The following is a 19,418-nucleotide window of genomic DNA, read 5'->3' on the forward strand; positions in this document are numbered from 1 at the left end:
TAATTACTCATAAAGGAGTGTAATCAAGGCTACCACTTACAAGTCTTTGAAATAGAGGAAATGAAATCAATTTACAAAAGAAATCATTTCACAATTCAGATCCAATTTAACTACTCATAAAAGAGTATAATCAAGGCTACCACTTACAAGTCTTTGAAATAGAGGAAATGAAATCAATTTACAAAAGAAATCATTTCACAATTCAGATCCAATTTAACTACTCATAAAAGAGTATAATCAAGGCTACCACTCACAAGTCTTTGAAATAGAGAAAATGAAATCAATTTACAAAAGAAATCATTTCACAATTCAGATCCAATTTAACTACTCATAAAAGAGTATAATCAAGGCTACCACTCACAAGTCTTTCAAATAGAGGAAATGAATCAATTTACAAAAGAAATCATTTCACAATTCAGATCCAATTTAACTACTCTTCCACCCCCTGTAATTCCTCTCAATGTTCCCTCAAATGCGTGCACAAGATAATCAAGTATGGAAAAATAAGATTATAGAGGAATCTACTACAATATCAATCAATATGCATAAGTGGAATCAATTCACACTTGGCGGTATTCATGAAAATGAATTAAGGATGCTCATGGTGCAAAGTACATGACTCCCACTCACCTGTCAATCTGGCACAGCCCTGATACGCCTCCAAAAATCTACAGCTGGCAGTGGAGAACTTCTTCCTCTTGTTTCCTAGCTTCTTGCTCAACTGATACATGCATTTACAATACATTTAGGTTTGTATCAAGAGCCATAATCTACGTGCCAATTATAATATAGGGAACTTTAATTAATTCAACTCTCCGGTTTCCTAAATCCTTTCCTTTTTCCTTTTATTCATATTAATTAATCCTCAATTTACATGAATCATGATGTAAGAGTATCCCACACACACCTTGGACCAATACTTTAGGATCAAAGTGTGCGAAAGGATCGAATCCCTTCTAATCCAAAATTTTACTAAATCTTGGGTTAACCCCAACTTTGAGAGTCGACCCTCTCCCGCTTGGATCGATCCCAGCTTACCCTGAGTCGACCCCAAGCACTGAGCCGAAAATCCCCATTCTCTGGGATTTTCTGAGAGAGTCGACCCTACCAGACTTGGGTCGACCCCACTCAGCCCTGAGTCGACTCCGGCTTACTTTGAGTCGACCCAACACCACTTTTTTCATCCTTTTTATCTCAGATGAACAGTAACCCGGACCGACAGTGGGTCACTTCATCCCGATTTTGATCCACTTTTCGAACTCTAATTTTTATAAAATTTATACCCAATGTTCTACACTCATAGGGGTTTCCAAAATGGTAATATGCATCCCCATCGAAGGCCGATTGACCCCCGAAATAATTCACCAAAATTGAAACTTCGACACAATTTTTCCGTAGTGCCGGAAAAATTTGTCGAAATCCGATTCTTCCTCTTTTAATACCCTCTACAACTGTCATCTACCATTTCTATAGCATAAATTATTTAAAATACTGGGTAGGGACGGGTATTTACCTTTTTCTTCTTGTGAAACTTAGGTCCTTGCGTAGAGGAGAAGGAGATCTACACTTTTTCCTTCAGCTGGCAGCGCAACCGGAGCTTCCTTGCACCTCGAATCCCCTCCCTCTTTCTTCTTCTTATTCTTCTTTTTCTTCTTCTTCTCTTTTTCCCTCTCTCTGTGTTTCCACCGCCTGAGACTTCCCCTCTCTGTCTCTCGGTTTCGTTCCAAAAGCCACCGTAAACCCCCCCTTTAAATCACATCAAAGCACTATTCATCCTTTATTTAATATTATTAATTTCCATTTTGCCCTTGCCATTTCGATATATCTGCAATTATGCCATTATCTTTTGATCCCTTCCCATTTTGCCCCTAACACTTCAACGCATCTACTATTATGCCATTAACTTTTGATTCCTTCCAATTTTACCCCTTATATCAATTTTAAAGGACTATTCTATCCCCTTTTTATATAAAAAAAAAGTTTGGGGTTATTACAAGGGACGTGTTGCTGGTCGGCATGTGGGGGATGTCTGAAACCAAAAATTTTTTTAAGTGTCGGACCAGTGTTAGTGAGAAGAGAAAGCAAATAAAAACAAAACAATGCGACTACTCTTACCCTCGGGGCGCGCCGAACTCAAGCCCACGCTCGCCAAGGCGTCCTCCCGTAGGAGCTCGGTCAGGTTGAACCCCTTCCCGAGGGCTCGCAGGGAGTCCAAGACCCTTAGCTCCCTCCCCGAGGGCTCGGAGAGTCTGTTGAGAGCTTTCAACCGAGGGTGCCCCCACCTCGGGTTAAACCCCCACGGCACCTCGGACGCAAGAAAGAAAAATTTCCCCTTCCACTCATGAATAGAGGAAGGGGCACCTTGAAAGAGTGACATACCGCCTGAAAGGCGAAGTATAGCCATCCTGCATCCGTCGGGTTTTTCTTTAATAAAAAACACCGGCGGAAAATACTCACCGAGGTCGGGATCCCGTGCGCGAGACACAAGGATAAGAACCCGATTATGATCCTCCACGAGTTTGGGGCAAGCTGTGCTGGGACGAGTTGATACTCCACCAGCAAGTTGTTCACGAACTCGTGAACAGGGAACCGCAGACCGGCCCAGAGCGTCTCGCGGTGAATCGCGATCCGACCTGGGGGCGGCCGCGTCGCCTTATCCTCCGGCCCCGCAGTTTCGAGACGAAACCCATGCTGGAAGAAGAACCGGGAGCGGATTAACTCCAACTCCTCCCCCGACAAATTTGATCCCACTTCATCTGGACCAAGACCCATTTTACAGAAAAATGAAACAAACTAAAGATAAAGGGAGTAAGGAGGAGGAGGAAGAGGAACCCTAGCTAACACGGGGTGGAAACCTACGGAAGAGTCGCCGGAAATCGCTCCGGGTACCGTCGGCAAGGTTTTGTCGAGAGGTAGAATGAAGGTAGAAGCGGTGAAAATAAAAGGCAACCAAATAGAACTCTTAGGGCAGATTCGAGGGGTTTATATAGACCCCCCTAACGGCCCAGATCGGCGGGTTCAGTTTCCACCCCCCGTCTAGATTGCACCACGTGTCGGCCTCGGGAGCCGAAGCACCGCATTCGTTCCGGATCAATATGTCGGGTACAAAATCGAAGCGCCGTCCCATCAGATCTCGCGGCCTCATCATAGGTCCGCAAAACCGGACCGCCTTAAAAGACGAGCGGACGTCACCCCCGCTCCCTTCATTTAATAAGCCTCAGGGACGCGTGGAGCGCCGATATAACCTCAGCCTCCCCAGATCACTATTCCGCCAATACGAGATCAGAAACGTCCGACCTCGGATCATGCCACGTGTTCATTTTGAAGCACGAAACGGCGTACCTATTTAAGAAGGAGGCCTCAACCACGAGATCGAGGCGCCGCCCCATCGGGCCCAGGGACCTTCATCATGAGTTCGCCGTACGAAGTGATCCCGGAGATCCAAAGGGCGCAATCTTCATCATAGCTGCTTTGGGATGCGTAAGGACGCAGACCCCGTTATAAGTTCGCCATGTAAAGCGACCTCGAAGGGCCAAAGGGCGCAGACTCCGTTATAAAAGCTTCAAGGCGCGTAAGGGTGCGGACGTGATCCCCTTCGGCCTCAATAACCACAATAACAACTTTTACTTCCCGCGTCCGAGCTTGCAAGCTGCTCGAACTCGGAAGTCGGGGGGTAGTGTTGGGGGAATACGGTTTTCCCCCAGCAATATAGTAACCCCGCCTCTAGAAGGCCGCATAGCTGCCGACCTTGGACGACCGAGGTCGGCGCCCGACCTCGGAACATCCGACCTCGAAACCTCCGACCTGGAGAATTTCCGACCTCGGAGGTCTGTCCTTGTCGACCACCTACCACGGCCGTACCCTTTCGAGGTCCGGCCGAGGGCCATATCCTGCCACTGCCCCAGCATTTATTACGCATGATTTCTGCAAACCCCCGGTTCACTCAACAATTAATGCGAATCTCCGGCCTACTCAACAATTAATGCGCACCTCCGGCTTACTCAATAATTAATGCGCATGGCTCCCATTATCTATGGATCCTCGGCTCTCCACGACAAATCAGCTCAGCAGAGTCCTGTCAGCCGTGATAAGTCTCTGACCCCGGCCTCACCTCCGACATCAATGCGATGATTCACCCGATCGCGTGCCGGCTCGGGTCGTACGACGGCCTCACCTCCGACATCAATGCAATGATTCACCCGATCGTGTGCCAGTCCAAGCAACATGTCGAGCCGTACGACGGTTTCGCCCAATCACATCACAGGTAAACCGACCCCCCTATAAAAGGAAACCCTTGCTTCTCAAAGGGGGGGTTGGATACAGAAAACTCTAAAGATACTGCTCTTTTTTCTCCTTTAAACACAGTTTGCCCCCTCTGACTTAAGCATCGGAGGGCCGGCGCCGAAAAACCCGGCCACCGGCTTTTCTGTAGGCACCCCGACGGAGGATGCCGCCCGCTGACGGACCGCCACTCTCCTGTGTCCACCGACCGCTCCCCCTCCTCAACCGACGACCGCCCCCGGGTCCAATTTCCAGCAACAGAGAGGATTGGAGGTTGCGAGATGGCGAGGGCGGCCGAGATGCTCGCCATCGATGAGACCAACGAGCTCCCGCTAGCTGCTTGCTCTCTGATTTCACCAACCTCCTCTCAGCAACTCAATACACGAACCGCTTCAGCAGCTCGGCGAGGAAAGATAGATTTATGTTCTTTTGTCATTCGACCGTTGGATCTCGCCCCGCACAGCTCGCAAAGCACCCCGTCTCCTCTCATCCATCGGCTTGTACGGCTCTCGAAGTGACCATTGCGAGATCCAACGGTGATTCACGCGAAGGAAGGTGAATCCTTCTTTCGGACAGCGGGTTCGGGCTGTATCTGTCGGACAAAAGAATGGTTATTTTCACAACTTCCGTTGGATCGCTCAATACCTACTTTAAGATATGTGCAGATAGATTAAAAAAATTAGCATGCTTTGAAATTTGTGCATGATGCGATCCAAGGCATTGCAAAAAAGTTAAGGTACAATCCGAACCTAAAGTACGAACTACTCTCACTTTTCAATGTTTTCATCATAGACATTAACAAAAACAAGCAATAACTGTGCTATACACAATAATTCGAAATCCAATAGAATGACACAAATAATGACTATTTATTATAACAAAATAACATTATTGTTGAAATCTATATCCACACGTGAGTCATGCTGAAGTCCACACGAGTGGCTTATTATATGGTCCTCCGTGCAAGAGTCTAAACTCATTCAATGGACATATATAAACACTAGTCAATTTATGAACAACTCAAAAGTGACCCTATCCAGATGAAATTAGGTTAGATCCACCGGTGATTATTAATTTAAAGGTATATAGATAAGAGGTGTCGATCGGATTAGGTCAAATCAAATACGGATCAGATCGGATGCAAGATAAATCAAAAATTTATTAACCTGAACTCGACTTATTTATTAAACGGATAAATAATCTAAACTTGAACCTAACTAATTTATTAAATATTTAACTTAACCCAACATACAATGGGTTGAATCACGTTAAATAGGTTCAACGGTTAAGTATTGCCACCTTTAATATGGATCACACAAAATCCAATCCTATTGAGAACTAACCAAACACTAATAATTTGAAAAATTACTTACTGGTATCTTCTTTAGCTCACAGTGTTATCAACCAATGCATATGCTTCAAGATCGTCATCATTCTAGCGGTGCTCCAATCAAATAGAGGCTCTAATTAAGTAACCTAAAATAGTGAAATTAAGCATGATTTATTTTTTTTATTTGTTTTATTAGTGTTTATTTCTTTTGGATTCTTTCTTCTAAGTTTAATGGTGCCTTTACAAAGTGATATTGCAATGTCCATTTGAGCAGTGACCTATTAGTCTAGGATACCCTAGTGCATTCTTGGTTTGTGTTGGACTGAGAAAAGTAACCTAACAAAGTGACAGTGCACTGTCCATAGGCTCAGGTTTTGGAATTGGGTGCCAAATCCCCTGCCTTGGCTTACCTAGACCTATTCCTGGGGGGTATCCTAGATTCTAAAAGACACCTACCCCTTAAAATTTTGGGAGCTGTGAAGCCTAATTAATCTGATTGGTATGGGCTGAGGTTTTGCTGGTGAGACAATTGGTGTGCTCCATCATCACTCTAGCCATACCCTAAGTTTTTCAAGGTAGAGCCTCCATTAATCTGCAATTGATGTGTAATAGGACTTGGCCTGATGTCTAGAGGATCAACTCCTCGACTTCTTCATCTCATCATCATAAGCAATTTTACTTGGCCTCAGAGTTTCTTTAGGAATTATATCTATTGAATACTTGAACCCCAACCTATAAGAAGATACTCGGTCAGAAAATGATTTCTCTATTGCTGTGTGCTTGCTTGACCACTGGGCTACCATCGAAGATTCTTGCTACTGATTGGATTGCTTCTAATGCTGGTCTTCTTCTATCTATGTGCTTGATCTGATTATCTTTCTTACCCAGAAGAACCCTCTCATATATCTCAATCTATATATGCAAACCAAGGCCCCGCTTCGTCGTAGCCAAAAAGAAAAAAAAGATGGATAATTTTTGTTTAGTGGATAACATGCCTTGATCTATACATTAGTTGCTATAAAAGCAACATTGGCATTGCACCATGATTTATAGCAATTGTCTTCCTTAAGAAAATGGCTAGAATGCACATGAAGCATGTGGCCGCTAAATATCTTAGATTAAGTCTACTTAACCAAATTCTAAATTTTAAAAGTTTAAAATTTATAGGACTATAAATATTTAGAAAAAAAGTTATTATGAGTGAAGGGTTATGGACTGTTGAACCTATAAAGCTGAATAACTTTTAGTATCAGAATTTAAATAGGGTTGAGAGAGAAATTAGGATCAGAAAGAGTGTGGCAAGGCTTATAATGGAGAAACTAACTAATACAAAATTAATTGAGGGTATCATAGGAATTGAGAATTTGGCAAATGTTCCAATTTCTGTATACAGTTAGGAAAAATGAACCCAAAAATAGGTTTTGAGGCGCCTCTTTTATTTTAGAGTAACACTATGTGGCTTATGTTATGCATGCACAAACAATTCTCTTGCCATCGGGTGTGAGATGATTAGTGCAACTCATGGATTTATTGCCAAAAATAGAGGGTTGATTTATTATGGGCTATCAAATTAGCAATTGTGCGCCTGAAAAACTTTTCTTATGTGTATAACGGGTACCTTGAAGCATTTTTCCTTTATTTTATAGCGTACATAGATTTATGCATGTCATAGCCATTGCTATGTGTCCATTTCTTTGGTCTATTACAATGATCATTTCAAATGCTAAACATAATTAACATCCACCTACAAAAGTTTTTTTTTTTTTGTGACTAGGCACTCATGCTAGACTACCCTATTGTGTGAAGAAATTAACATGATTGGTCCAAATCTTTAGCAATATTACTTGGGAAAATTCTCAACTTAATTATACTTAAGATTTTATTCCTTGATAACAAATATTTGAATATCAAATGGTCAATGCTCCAAAAGTTTTGGAAACTGATTCTGTATTTCGGCACCCTCTTGCTTTTTACTATGTGCAAGGTGATTTAGCTTGAATGAGCAAGGCATGAGCCTTAAGGTTCTTTGAGACACAAGCCTCTTTTACATTAACTTCTAATAACTGTTCAAGTCAACATGGCAACATTGTTAGTTAACTCTCTTTTCAAGTGTCGTAGAGAGAAGCTTGGAGGGAGAAAAATGCTTGGTTGTTTGGTCCATCTTTTCTTGGCTACGCATGAGGGCGCCCTTGAGTATTTAAGCGTGACCATGATCCCATCTATTAACTTTTAGTATGTTGTTACAAATGGTATTACATATGACCTAATTTACAATTAGACAGTATAGTATGGTTATTAGCGCTAACTATATATGTACTGATCATGATATTTATGATTGTGATTGGATCCTTTCTTAAAAAGGATACGGGGTCTAATAGAGGAATATATTAAAACTTCTACGAGCATATATTAAGTCCCACATTGTTTATGCATTGAAGAGGTCATTAGCATGCCTAATAGTAAGGCTCTAGCATGACCCAACTGTCTCAGGAGAGACTAGACTCTTTTTATTCCCTCTCTCTTATTACAATAAAATAATAGCTTTTATAACTATTATTATTTAATGAGCAATTAATGGCTATTGTAACCATCATATAAGCTGATAATGATTTTGTTGAGGAGGCGTTATAATATATATATAAAAAATGTCGTTTTTGAGACCTTGTCTTTTGGACTTTGGACTGACACGCACTCCTCCCCTTTAACTGTGGTAAGGCTGAGAGCGGGCATTTAATATATCATCATAGTTACTAGTATGCAAGTTTACTTTATTGATTGACATGGCAAATACAAAGATGGGCAGAGTAAACTGTAAAGTTGGTGAAAAGATATGCCAGGATTCGTATTAATCCATGCAAGTACGGATGGGATACGCTGTTCCAAGGTACGGATCGGCTCCCCTCCATCCATCCTCGCTGCAAACGCCGCATCTGGGATGGCTGACGCTGCCTTTTTGAAATGATATATGATGCATTAAAGCTCAAGGCCAGAGAAAAGATCAAAGCTAGAAAACATAGAGGTGCGCATGCACAAAGATATATAGATATATAAATTAAGTAAATATGAAGAAAGAGGGATACGGGGAGCAAAGGAGTAGGAGAAATAGTAACCCATGGCATGGCAGGAGGAATTAATAATCACCACCAGCTCTTATAATTAACATAGGTCCTATTTATAAGTTCATTGGTTTACCAACAAAAGGTCTTATATATTTGTATGTACCTAAATGTTTCCAATGCAGATTCTGGCAATATGCAGGAGAAAAAGATAAAAAAAGAGCCGTTCCCAGAGCCATGCGTCTGCCAGCTTTTTGTTAGCCTAATCAGGAGAGGGTCTTCGCCTAGGCTGAGGCCCATTCTTCAACACCTTGTTAACTCCTGCTTTTCTTCCTCCATGGTTAGCTTTGTTTAGTGGTCTGGTTGGCCTCGGTTACCGCCATAAATACATCATCAATCCTGCCATTTGTTCTTCTCCCATTTGGCCTCATTTTTTCACGGTCATATATTGCCCATCTCATCCATTCATCCTGCACTTGCCTCTCAACCTTGTCTTCCATCTCTCCATTGTTGGTACATAGTTCCATGTTGGGAGAACTGGAGGAAAACGGTCAGAAAGGAGAGGAGTTGGATAAAGGGAAAAAGATAGCAGAGGAAGAGGATGAAGAAATGAAAGAAAATAGAGCTATGGTTGAAAAGAGGCAGGATAAGCTTTATCCTGCTCCATTGGTTTCCCATCAGGAGGTTGTAAGGGACCGTTCTGTTTTCATGGACAGCCTCCGGCAGTTCCATGCTGCCATGGGTACAAAGTTCATGTATGCATGTTATTTGTTTTTCTGCCATTGCTTTGCTTTAGTTTGTTTCTTTAGCTATCTTTAGTTTATCTACAAGGAACAGTAAATAAACCAAACACAATCAAATTTTTACATTTACCTTAATCAGTTTTCAGTTTTTATTTACCTATCTATTTTTGTAATGCCAAGGGTACCTGTGATAGGAGGCAAGGATCTTGACTTACATCTCCTCTATATTCTAGTCACTCAGAAGGGGGGTATTGAAAAGGTGGTCTTCCTGTTCCCCAATCTCTGTCTATTCTGTTTATATATTAAATATGACACTAATCTTTGATCCTTCCTTTTATTAATCTTTGTAACATCACCTAACCTACTATAGTATTAATGTTGACTAATAAACATTAAGCAGGTAATTGTGGAAAAAAAGTGGAGGGAGGTGATATCTGCGTTCAACTTTCCTCGCACCACCACAAGTGCATCTTTTGTACTTAGAAAGTATTATTTAAGTCTTCTACATCAGTACGAGCAGGTGTATTTCTTTGGAGCTCAAGGCCCTCTCATATCTCCATCAGGTGGCCTCATGGGTGCTCATTTATCTAGTCTTTTAAACTTCTATTTTTTAATTCATAGCTTTAGAAGTAAGCATGCAAATTTACATATTTAAATGTTATTTGGATGTAGATTGTTTACAAACAAAGACTCTCAATAGAAAGCTTGATCAAAATGAATCTGTTTTGGACCCGGCCAGAAGGAAGAGAACACTCTCAGGTTCCCAATCAAATGGTGATTCTTTTATATATCTTCTTATAGTTTGTTGGATTACATTCTTTGTTTCTTTTTTAAATATAAATAGAGAGTGTCCAAGTGCAGACAACCTCTGCTTGGGTTCATGTAAGAGGGCATGGGTGTAGTTCTTATAACATTTAGATGGTAATCACCATTTGCGTATAGACTATGAGTTGAAAGACAAAATACTAAAAAAGGGTAGTTGTCCTATTTTCCTTGGTATGATAATATTATTATTTTTTTCTGTTTCAATCACATAACACTGTCTGAGTTTTGATCACATATCGTTGTATTTAGCACAACATCACCGCCTTGAGGTGATCTTGGAAACCTATAGCATTACTAAGTTGGGCAGTGATTTTAAGAGTAGGGGTGATTTAGGATCACTGCCTTGTAGGATCATTCAGCCCGGTGATCTCATCGCCTCTACCCACATCACCTTGATCTTAGAGTAATCACCTTATACCAAATGCCACCTATAAGTGCTCTGACTTAGGTTGTCTTCTTTTCTGTGATGGCCAACCCATTAGCTCAGCGCAACAATCACTGCCCCGAGGTGATCTTGGAAACCTATCCTCAACGACGAGCTTAACGTTAGTAAGTTGGGCAGTGATTTTAAGAGTAGGGGCGATTTAGGATCACTGCCACGTAGGATCATTGGGCCCGGCAATCTCATCACCTCCACCCACATTACCTTGATCTTAGGGTAATTGCTTTACACCAAATGCCACCTATAAGTGCTCGGACTTAGGTTGTCTTCTTTTCTGTGATGGCCAACCCATTAGCTCCTAGCTAGCCATCATGTAAGAGGCTTGGATTATCCTTCTAGACAATGCTGTGCAGTATTAATGGAGTGTCAGTTCTAGATTAATCTGATCAAGCCCTTTGGAATACCACATTGACATATCACTGATTGTTGGAGAGCCTTGCCAGTGGTGATTAATTATTACTAATCTCATCTTCCTCCTAATAAGCAAGAACCTAAATTATTCTTCAGAAACCGTTTGATTAAGTATATTTTGCTTAGGTCAATGACTGAGCCCTAAAGTTTGGATGCACCTCAATTTGGACTTGCAACCATTTCAGTTTGGAAATTGTAGTTACTCCGATGTCACTCAGATATATTCTTCCCAAGATGAATGAATAGCTTACATGCTTTCTAGTGGATAAAGTAAAAAAATAAGTAAAAATTAAGGTCGGCAGAGCCAATGCAAAGGTGCTCCATTCTACCCAATCTTATATTAAAATGGTTCGATTTACTAATGCATCTTATTTCTACGCTTGGAAAACTAATAATGAAGAAAAGATAGCCTTTAACATTTTTTTTTCTCTTTTGTATTTTGTTTGGTCTGCAGCCTCCAGCTTTGTCTCTCATCTCCTGCCTCCTATGGGAAGCCAGCAAACAATAGGTAAACTTTACACACTCTCATTTCCCTCTCTCTCTCTATCTATCTATCTATCAGTAGTCCACTCTCAGGTTTGTTCTAGTAGAATTTTTCTAAAAATAGTTTTAAGTTACTTGTACTCCTTTTCTTCCACAGCTAATGGCAATGGGCTTGCAGCATTTGCTTCCATCCCTCTTGCTTCCGCTCATGAGCAAGGTAGGCCGGCCGCAGGTGAGTTTGCTCTTGCTCTTCCATCCCTCCCTCCCCCCATAGGTTGGATGAAGCTGTCCAAAGGTCTACCATGTTACCCTTGGCTTAGGCTATTACTTGGGTTGAATTTCAACCTTAATTCATTTGTTGATGCATGTCAGAGAACCCACAAACATAAGTACTGTTGCCTGCTTGACTACTTAAACACATCATGAATTGTTTATTATTTTTGATGTACATGAATTGTTTGTTATTGAAGTTAATCTACTGGATCATTAACAGCCTGGTATAAGAGTATTTCTTGCATGAACCTAACAATAGCCACTTGAATTAATGCTACTAGGCCAAAGAGAACTAAAGCACACAATATGCATTATGGATGATTTGTGGAAAAGAAAATGAAGGTGGCATAAATTGTTTACTATAATGTTTGCATGACAAATGGCAAACAAGTAACCATCATGTGAAGGTTTTTCGCAAGTTTATTAGTCCATCAAATAAAAGCAAATCTTAATTTACAATACTTGGTAAATGATCGTTTTACCTTGCAAGTACCATGTTTAGTAAAGTAAAAAAGAAATATTCTAGACAATATTTCACATGATACTTCTTAAAGACCTAAGAGTGAAAATGTTCTCTATATTTTTTTTATTTTACATGAGAATAATAATTATGAACCATTTGCACCAAAATTATGTTCGAACTCTAAACTAACATAAACTGGTTTATTCAAGAACACATCAAGAGCAAGTTAGTTCTTCTTACCAAGGATATGTTATGCATTACATATTTTGGTTTCTTAAGAAGTGCCCTTTTCATTTCTCTTGTTGCATCCAGTGCATTATCCCCTTTAACTAATAGAAGACAATGTCTTTGGAGACTGCTGCTCAGAAAAGATTGCTCAGTGGCATTCTCTTGTGAAGCAGATGCGGCATAATTATTTTAAAAATCCTCACAGAGTACATGGTTGTTTGCATGTACTATTGCTCCGAGTCATGTATATCGATACTGAGTGAAACATTAATTCTTCCAGGGAAATATAATCTTCCAGTTACAGGAAGGATCATTGGAAAGTTCGAGCATGGTTACTTTGTTACGGTGAACACTGGTTCGCAGGCCCTCCATGGAATACTATATCATGCCCCTCAGCCTTCAGCCTCTTCCTCCATAGCGATTCAAAGCAATGCTATTGTCCCATATGCCCCCCAAACCCAATCAAGGCGCAGGAAGAGGAGGCGCAGAAACCGTGACCCAGACCATCCGAAGCCTAACAGAAGCGCCTACAATTTTTTCTTCGCTGAGAAGCATGCTAAACTGAAAGTTCTCCACCCTAATAGGGAACGAGATTTCAGCAAAATGATTGGAGAGGCCTGGAATCAGCTCACTGAAGAGGAGAGAAAGGTCAGCATCTTTCCAATAGATTATGTAAATGCGTGCTTTCGATTCAATGACAGTTATATCATGCAACTCTTAGAAGTACAAGAGATATTTACTAGCTTGTTTGTTCTGTTGAGCAGGTGTATGATGAGCATGGAAGGAGGGATAAGGAAAGATATAGGAGAGAGAAACAGGAATACAAGGAGAGGTTGAAGGTAGCACAAACAGAGGCAGTGAGTGCAAAATTCACTTGGGATAAGCCATCCCAAGTGAATTCTGAAGGTTGATTTGCTCCCTCTTGGGGGTAAAATGTTGTCCAGTTCTAAGCAAAAAGTTAGCACACTTGGTTAGGCTTCAGAGAGGGATACACATACAGTAAAAATAGTGCATAGCTCACAGATTTGCGCATCAGAAAATCAAATGAATGTTTGTACTTCCATTTTACAGTAAGAACATCAAAGAAGTCCAGGTGTATACTTGAGATGGCAATCTTTTGTTGAAAGTATATACTATCTATTGACAGTTTCACTTGTTGGCATTGTAAAATATCAAGCCCTTGCTGATATGGTGTTTCTGACCTTTAAAGTCCTTGGGCCTCATAGAAACAAAATTTTCAGTCTAGGTGTTATATAGTAGGACAGCTTGTTAAATTTGCAGGATATCTATGTGTACATGGAATCAAGTCTGTTTATAGTTCAGATTGTGACATGAAGCTAATCTGGTTAGTTCAATCCAGTAAGCATGCATGATTCAGTAACCTGATAACAAGATCACAAGAACTGGACATAGTAACCTTATGCTTGTATCTATGAGACACTAATGATATAGTAAGCACCCACAAGCAGAATGGATGTTTAAAGGATTCCCAAACAGAAATTATTCAATAAAAAAGTTCTTTTGATTGCCATCCAAACATTGCATCCAAAAGTTCTGAAAAATTTCACTAATAGTTATGCTTTCTATACATTTACAAATATGGTCGAATCAAGTACAATTATCTACTTAAGATGATTTATGCCAAGAAAGCATACAAAAGATATTCCATACTAAAAAGTTTCATTAGCTGTGTAATATAACACATTCCAACTAAAATAAGTATAGACAACAATGGAAAGAAAATATCTAGTAGTCTAGCTATCTGTCTTCATGACTTTCAACAATGAAAGGTTTCATTAGCAGTCTAACTCTAAATTGCTAATGTATCAAATCAAGCAATCTGTCATGCTAATATTATATGATATATACGATATTTTATATATAATATATAATTTGTCATATAATATGTTATTAGCATAATAACTATAACAAGATATTAATTATTATGACAATACAATAAATATATTAATATAATATTATATAATATTAATATTTATAAAATAGTATTAGTAACATAATATTGTATTAAATTATTATTTATTATGTAATATTATATTATATAAATATTGATTAGTGTATCTTAATATATAATTTGTATATAGCAAATATAATATACAAAATCTTTTTTTACTATTATTTATTTATTTTCCATATGCTTAACTAAGAAAAGGCATATGGAAGTCTCTTTTTGACACAATTTTATATTTTTTGTTGACAATCTCGTATCCAAGGAAGTACCTTTTGTTGTTCAAATTAACTAGCAAATATAAGAATACGTGTCGTGTGGGCAGCCCTTCGACATGCCCGACTAGTTTTGTGAGCTTACTCAATCATCATGAAGAGTGACTCAGCCATGGTTATCAGCTTGATCCAGAGGGGTTTGAGGGGTACGGATGATGGCCACCCTCTGCTTTGTGACATCTGGGCTATGACGAGGGATGGAGTGGTCTTTCAGGCCAAGCATACTTTCGTGAAGCTAGCAGCGGATTGGATGGTCACCTATGTGGCCAGCCATACAAGTAATATCGTGCGGGCTGAGGATGAGGAGCTAGCTCGGATACTCCAAGATATTCTATTTTTTCATTTTATTAGGTGTATTTGTACCCGTTAGATATGAATCGCTTGTCCTAGCAAAAGGAAAAAAAAGAAAAAGATAATAGGTGTTATAAACTAGAATGGAAGATCTATGCTTATTTGTAGCTCAAGTTCTTAGAGATCAAATATGGCCATGATGTTCAAATACTCTTGGTAGCAAAGTATGATCTAAGGATGACATTGTGAAAAAGTGGCCGAATCCAAGATAACTCGCCATGGTCGTCAACTTTGGATAACTCGCATCTTTTCAATTGGGATGTAAGGCGATTGTGAGATTTCGTGTCACAAAGGCCATCACTCATCAACATAAGAACAAATAATTTTCTTTAAATATATAAAAGAAAATAAGAACTTTTATTTTTTTTTAAAAAAAGGGATAAGTTTATCTATCCATTTGTTCTACCTCCACCATCCCCTATCATCCACGTTCGAGTAGAATCCAAGCAAAGAGATCAGAGATCAAAAAAATTCAGAAGAAAGCGGGAAAAAAGGGGGCTTAATTAGTCTCATCCGTCCTCAATCCATGGCCTTCTCAGCCCTCTTCTTCTCCCCGAAATCTTCCCTTCCTAAGATGCTCCCAGCACGTCCGCTAACCCCCAAATTCCGCCATTTCTCCCTCCCCCTCCTCCGCTGCTCCTCCACCTCCCCCCCCGCCGCCTCCTTCGACCTCCGCGGCTACTGGACGTCCCTGATTCCCCAGATCGAGTCCCAGCTCGAGGCTGCCCTCCCCGTCCGCTTCCCGGAGCGGATATTCGAGGCGATGCGCTACTCCGTCCTCGCCGGCGGCGGCAAGCGCGCCCCTCCCATCATGTGCATCGCCGCCTGCGAGCTCGTCGGCGGCGACCGCTCCGCGGCCTTCCCCACCGCCTGCGCCCTCGAGATGGTCCACGCCGCCTCCCTCGTCCACGACGACCTCCCCTGCTTCGACGCCGCCCCGCTCCGCCGCGGCCGGCCCTCCACCCACGCCCGCTTCGGCGTCGACATGGCCGTCCTCGCCGGCGACGCCCTCTTCCCCCTCGCCTACAGCCACGTCGTCGCCCGCACCCCGCAGGACCTCGTCCCCCCCGCCACCCTCCTCCGCGCCCTCGCGGAGATCGCCCGCGCCGTCGGCTCCACCGGCATGGCCGCCGGCCAGTTCCTCGACATCACCGGCGCCGCCGCTGCCGGGGAGGCGAATGTCGTCGCCGTGCTCGAGAAAAAGTTCGGGGAGATGGCCGAGTGCTCGGCGGCGTGCGGCGGGATTCTGGGCGGCGCCGGCGAGGAGGAGACGGAGGGGCTGAGGAGGTACGGGAGGGCGGTGGGTGTGCTGTACGAGCTGGTGGACGACATACTGATGGAGGAGGCCGGGTCGAACGGGAAGATGCGGAGCAACGCCAGCGTCGTGGTGGCGCTCGGGATGGACAGGGCCATGGAGATGCTGGAGGAGCTCCGGGCGAAGGCCAAGAGGGCGCTACAGAGGTTCGGAGACAAGTACGGCGACCGAGTGCTGCCTCTCTATAGCTTTGTCGATTACGCCGTCGAGAGGGGATTCGTCGTCGAAGCTGAAGGAGAAGGAAAAGCTGCTTCTGCTGCTTCTGCGACTGCTGCTGGTGCTGGTGATGGAAATGGTGATATTGGGGTGGATGGTAACTGTGGGCCTTCTGGAGAGTGATGAAGTGAGCACACTAGTTTGTTTAGCTCTTGTGATTCTTTTTTTATTATTCTTTTTGGTAATGTGATTTTGGTTCAACTTATTTGGTAGGAATTGATGAAAACTGTGTCTTTAAATACTTGTTTTTACTGCATTCGGACTATGCGGCGTGGCTTTTCAAGTTGAGCATATTTACAGAGAAGTTAATGGAGTCGCAGATTGGATAGCCTTATATGTGGTCAATCATTTGGAAGATTCTGAGTTGGATAAAAAAAATTGTCTAGAATATTTGGAGACTTATGTTGTAGTCAAAAAATATATATATATTTTTGTTCATGTACTGCACCTTTTCTATTTTATGTAAACTATGGGTTCATTTCCTTGGATGATTTGGCCGCTAGTCATTCTTAAAAATTTGAGGTTGCTTGCTGCTTTGTGGTAATCAAGTATGATTAATTAAACAAGTCGAGAATGATGATGTTTTCAGTGGATGAGGCAAGAATAGAGGAAAGAATTGGTAATCACAATTTTTGTTCATTAATGTCTCCGTAAAATGGATTCTCTCTCTGCGGCTTAAAACTTCCTGCTGGATTAAAAAGGATGTCTTTTCCACCCTCTAGAGGGAGAATTAGGTGTTAGCCATGTCTACTTGATTAGATTTTGTATGGTGAGATCCACGCTCATCTAGTTGATGGTTTCGATGGCAAACTGTGACTCCTTGAACTGCTTGAGTTTTTTTGGTAGTGGTAAGCCCTATATTCTTCAAGTTGATTTGAATGCTTGTTAACCATTTCTACTTGATTAAATTTTGTATTGCGAGATCTTCTCTCATCTAAATGGCTGCGGACTCCTAGGACTGTCTGAGATTTTGTTTTGGTACTGGTAAGCCTTAGATTCTCTAAGCTGATTGGAATGCTTTTAAGCTCATGCAATATCCAATATATGAAACTTCAAAAGTTGTTAATCCTTGCATACTAGTTTAATTTGGGTGTAGACCTAAATAATGTTGAATCCGAATTTGGTAAATATATGTAGTATCATCATATATTTCTATGCATAATTATTCACAATATATTACAAAGTAATCATTTTTAAATTTTTTGTGGTCCATGAGTGTTCAAGATATATTAAAATTGGATTGTTATCTTCCTACAGTTTCTCCTCCTTTTGTTTCATAGTGAAATTCACCTCTTTTTTTATTAGGAAAAAGATGATTACTGGAATATGATATCCTTCTTTCGCAGTTTTGTCAGATTGTTACTCTTGATTCTGCTGGCTGTGCCAATACTAGAATAGGATGAGCAGCCGCTGTAACCGAAAAAAAGAAAGCACTAACAATTTCCGACCTCCACCTTCCTTGCTAGGAACTGCTGCAAGAACTTTTATAATCAAACCTTGGCATCTCCACACCACACCATATCATACTTCCAACAAACTTGGCAGCCTCCAATAACCTTCCAAACTTCACCAACCCACCAAAGAGAGGAGAAATAATAGGACCCTCCCCTGCTTTCCTTAGCCTCAACAGACCCTTAAATCAGACCATGGTATAGTTTTATGTATGGAGCTTAAACCCCTTGAAAAACTCTACATCCCCTAAAGCCTCAGGTGTGGCATTATCTTGCACTCCAGCCCTTCGCTTCGCCAATTCACCAAACAACATATAACTGCTCAAAATCTTTCCTTTCACTATCCTATTAAAAGGCAGCCTAAGTTCCCCAAACCTCTGGTCCCTCACTGACTTGAAAATCCTCATGGCATCCTTGAACCGGTTATTCTTGAATTTCTCCTCGTATGATTCCACATCCAGCTCAAGCCCTTCGTAGACCAACTTGCTCCAAAGCTTTGGAAGGCTCCATCAAGTCCCTCCTAGCTTTACAGAACCCAACAATCAGAAAACTATAGACAGTCTTATCCAGTGCAATAAGAGGCATCAACTTTGCAACCTCTGCATTGGTGACATCAATTAGCCTCCTTCCGCTAAGAGTTTTAATGACTTGTGTAACAACCCAGGATCTCACCCAAAATGGCTAGCCAGAAGTTATTATTTGGGTTTCTTGATCCTATATAAGTGCCAAAGATCGACCCAGCGAATAACCGATATGTGACTAAACACACGTTTGCACGGGTCCTCACATACTCTTTCTGTTCAAGCTCTGACGTCCTCGTCAGGCTAAGGGTTCAAATTCATTCAAATCTAATAACAAACACCACGACCAGCTTATGGTCAGCTCTAATGGATCTATGCTGCAGTATCCCCTAGTCCACATTGATTATGGGCTAGGTCTGCTCTAATATCATTTATAACAACCCAGGATCCCACTCAAAATGGCTAGCCGGAAATTATTATTTGGGTTCCTTGATCCTGTGTAATTATCCAAGATCTACCCTGTGAATAACCGATGTGGGACTAAACACGCCCGCATGGCTCCTCACAACTTGATTCAGAGTCTTGACATTGTAAAAGGATCGACCCAGTATATATTTAGAGTTTGCTGCTTGTTTTTTATGCTTACATATTTAGTTTTCTCTTTTTGCTGACTTGTATAGGCTATTGTCTTTGTTGACCGCAGGATTTGAACTACCCAGTGTATGTATATTGAAAAAAAAGTGTAATTAAATACTACCGAATTCCATTACCTTTTTTGCTCTTTAATT

General features: G+C 41.3%; 2 protein-coding genes across 2 annotated transcripts; both read left to right on the forward strand.

The window, feature by feature from the left end:
• The first annotated feature begins 9,008 nt into the window (after positions 1-9,008).
• LOC103723801 (high mobility group B protein 9-like) lies at positions 9,009-13,446 on the forward strand. Its single transcript, XM_026800240.2, has 8 exons — positions 9,009-9,422; positions 9,591-9,669; positions 9,811-9,985; positions 10,083-10,169; positions 11,543-11,596; positions 11,729-11,803; positions 12,816-13,183; positions 13,300-13,446. Exons 1-8 carry the CDS (start codon positions 9,193-9,195, stop codon positions 13,444-13,446), a joined length of 1,215 nt encoding a protein of 404 aa, XP_026656041.1. The 5' UTR covers positions 9,009-9,192.
• Positions 13,447-15,517: 2,071 nt separating this feature from the next.
• Positions 15,518-17,160, forward strand: LOC103723798 (heterodimeric geranylgeranyl pyrophosphate synthase small subunit, chloroplastic). Its single transcript, XM_008814835.4, has 2 exons — positions 15,518-16,785; positions 16,872-17,160. Exon 1 carries the CDS (start codon positions 15,654-15,656, stop codon positions 16,779-16,781), a length of 1,128 nt encoding a protein of 375 aa, XP_008813057.2. The 5' UTR covers positions 15,518-15,653; the 3' UTR covers positions 16,782-16,785; positions 16,872-17,160.
• Positions 17,161-19,418: the final 2,258 nt, after the last annotated feature.

Source organism: Phoenix dactylifera, chromosome 5, assembly GCF_009389715.1.
Source record: "Phoenix dactylifera cultivar Barhee BC4 chromosome 5, palm_55x_up_171113_PBpolish2nd_filt_p, whole genome shotgun sequence".
In the NCBI taxonomy this organism is placed as follows: domain Eukaryota; kingdom Viridiplantae; phylum Streptophyta; class Magnoliopsida; order Arecales; family Arecaceae; genus Phoenix; species Phoenix dactylifera.

Excerpts from the sequence above, each read along its gene's own strand:
- LOC103723798 (XM_008814835.4), top strand. The coding sequence starts at position 15,654 with ATGGCCTTCTCAGCCCTCTTCTTCTCCCCGAAATCTTCCCTTCCTAAG.
- LOC103723801 (XM_026800240.2), top strand. The coding sequence starts at position 9,193 with ATGTTGGGAGAACTGGAGGAAAACGGTCAGAAAGGAGAGGAGTTGGAT. Across the intron at positions 9,423-9,590 it reads GCCATGGGTACAAAGTTCAT|GGTACCTGTGATAGGAGGCA; the intron begins GTATGCATGTTA and ends TGTAATGCCAAG. Across the intron at positions 9,670-9,810 it reads AGAAGGGGGGTATTGAAAAG|GTAATTGTGGAAAAAAAGTG; the intron begins GTGGTCTTCCTG and ends AACATTAAGCAG.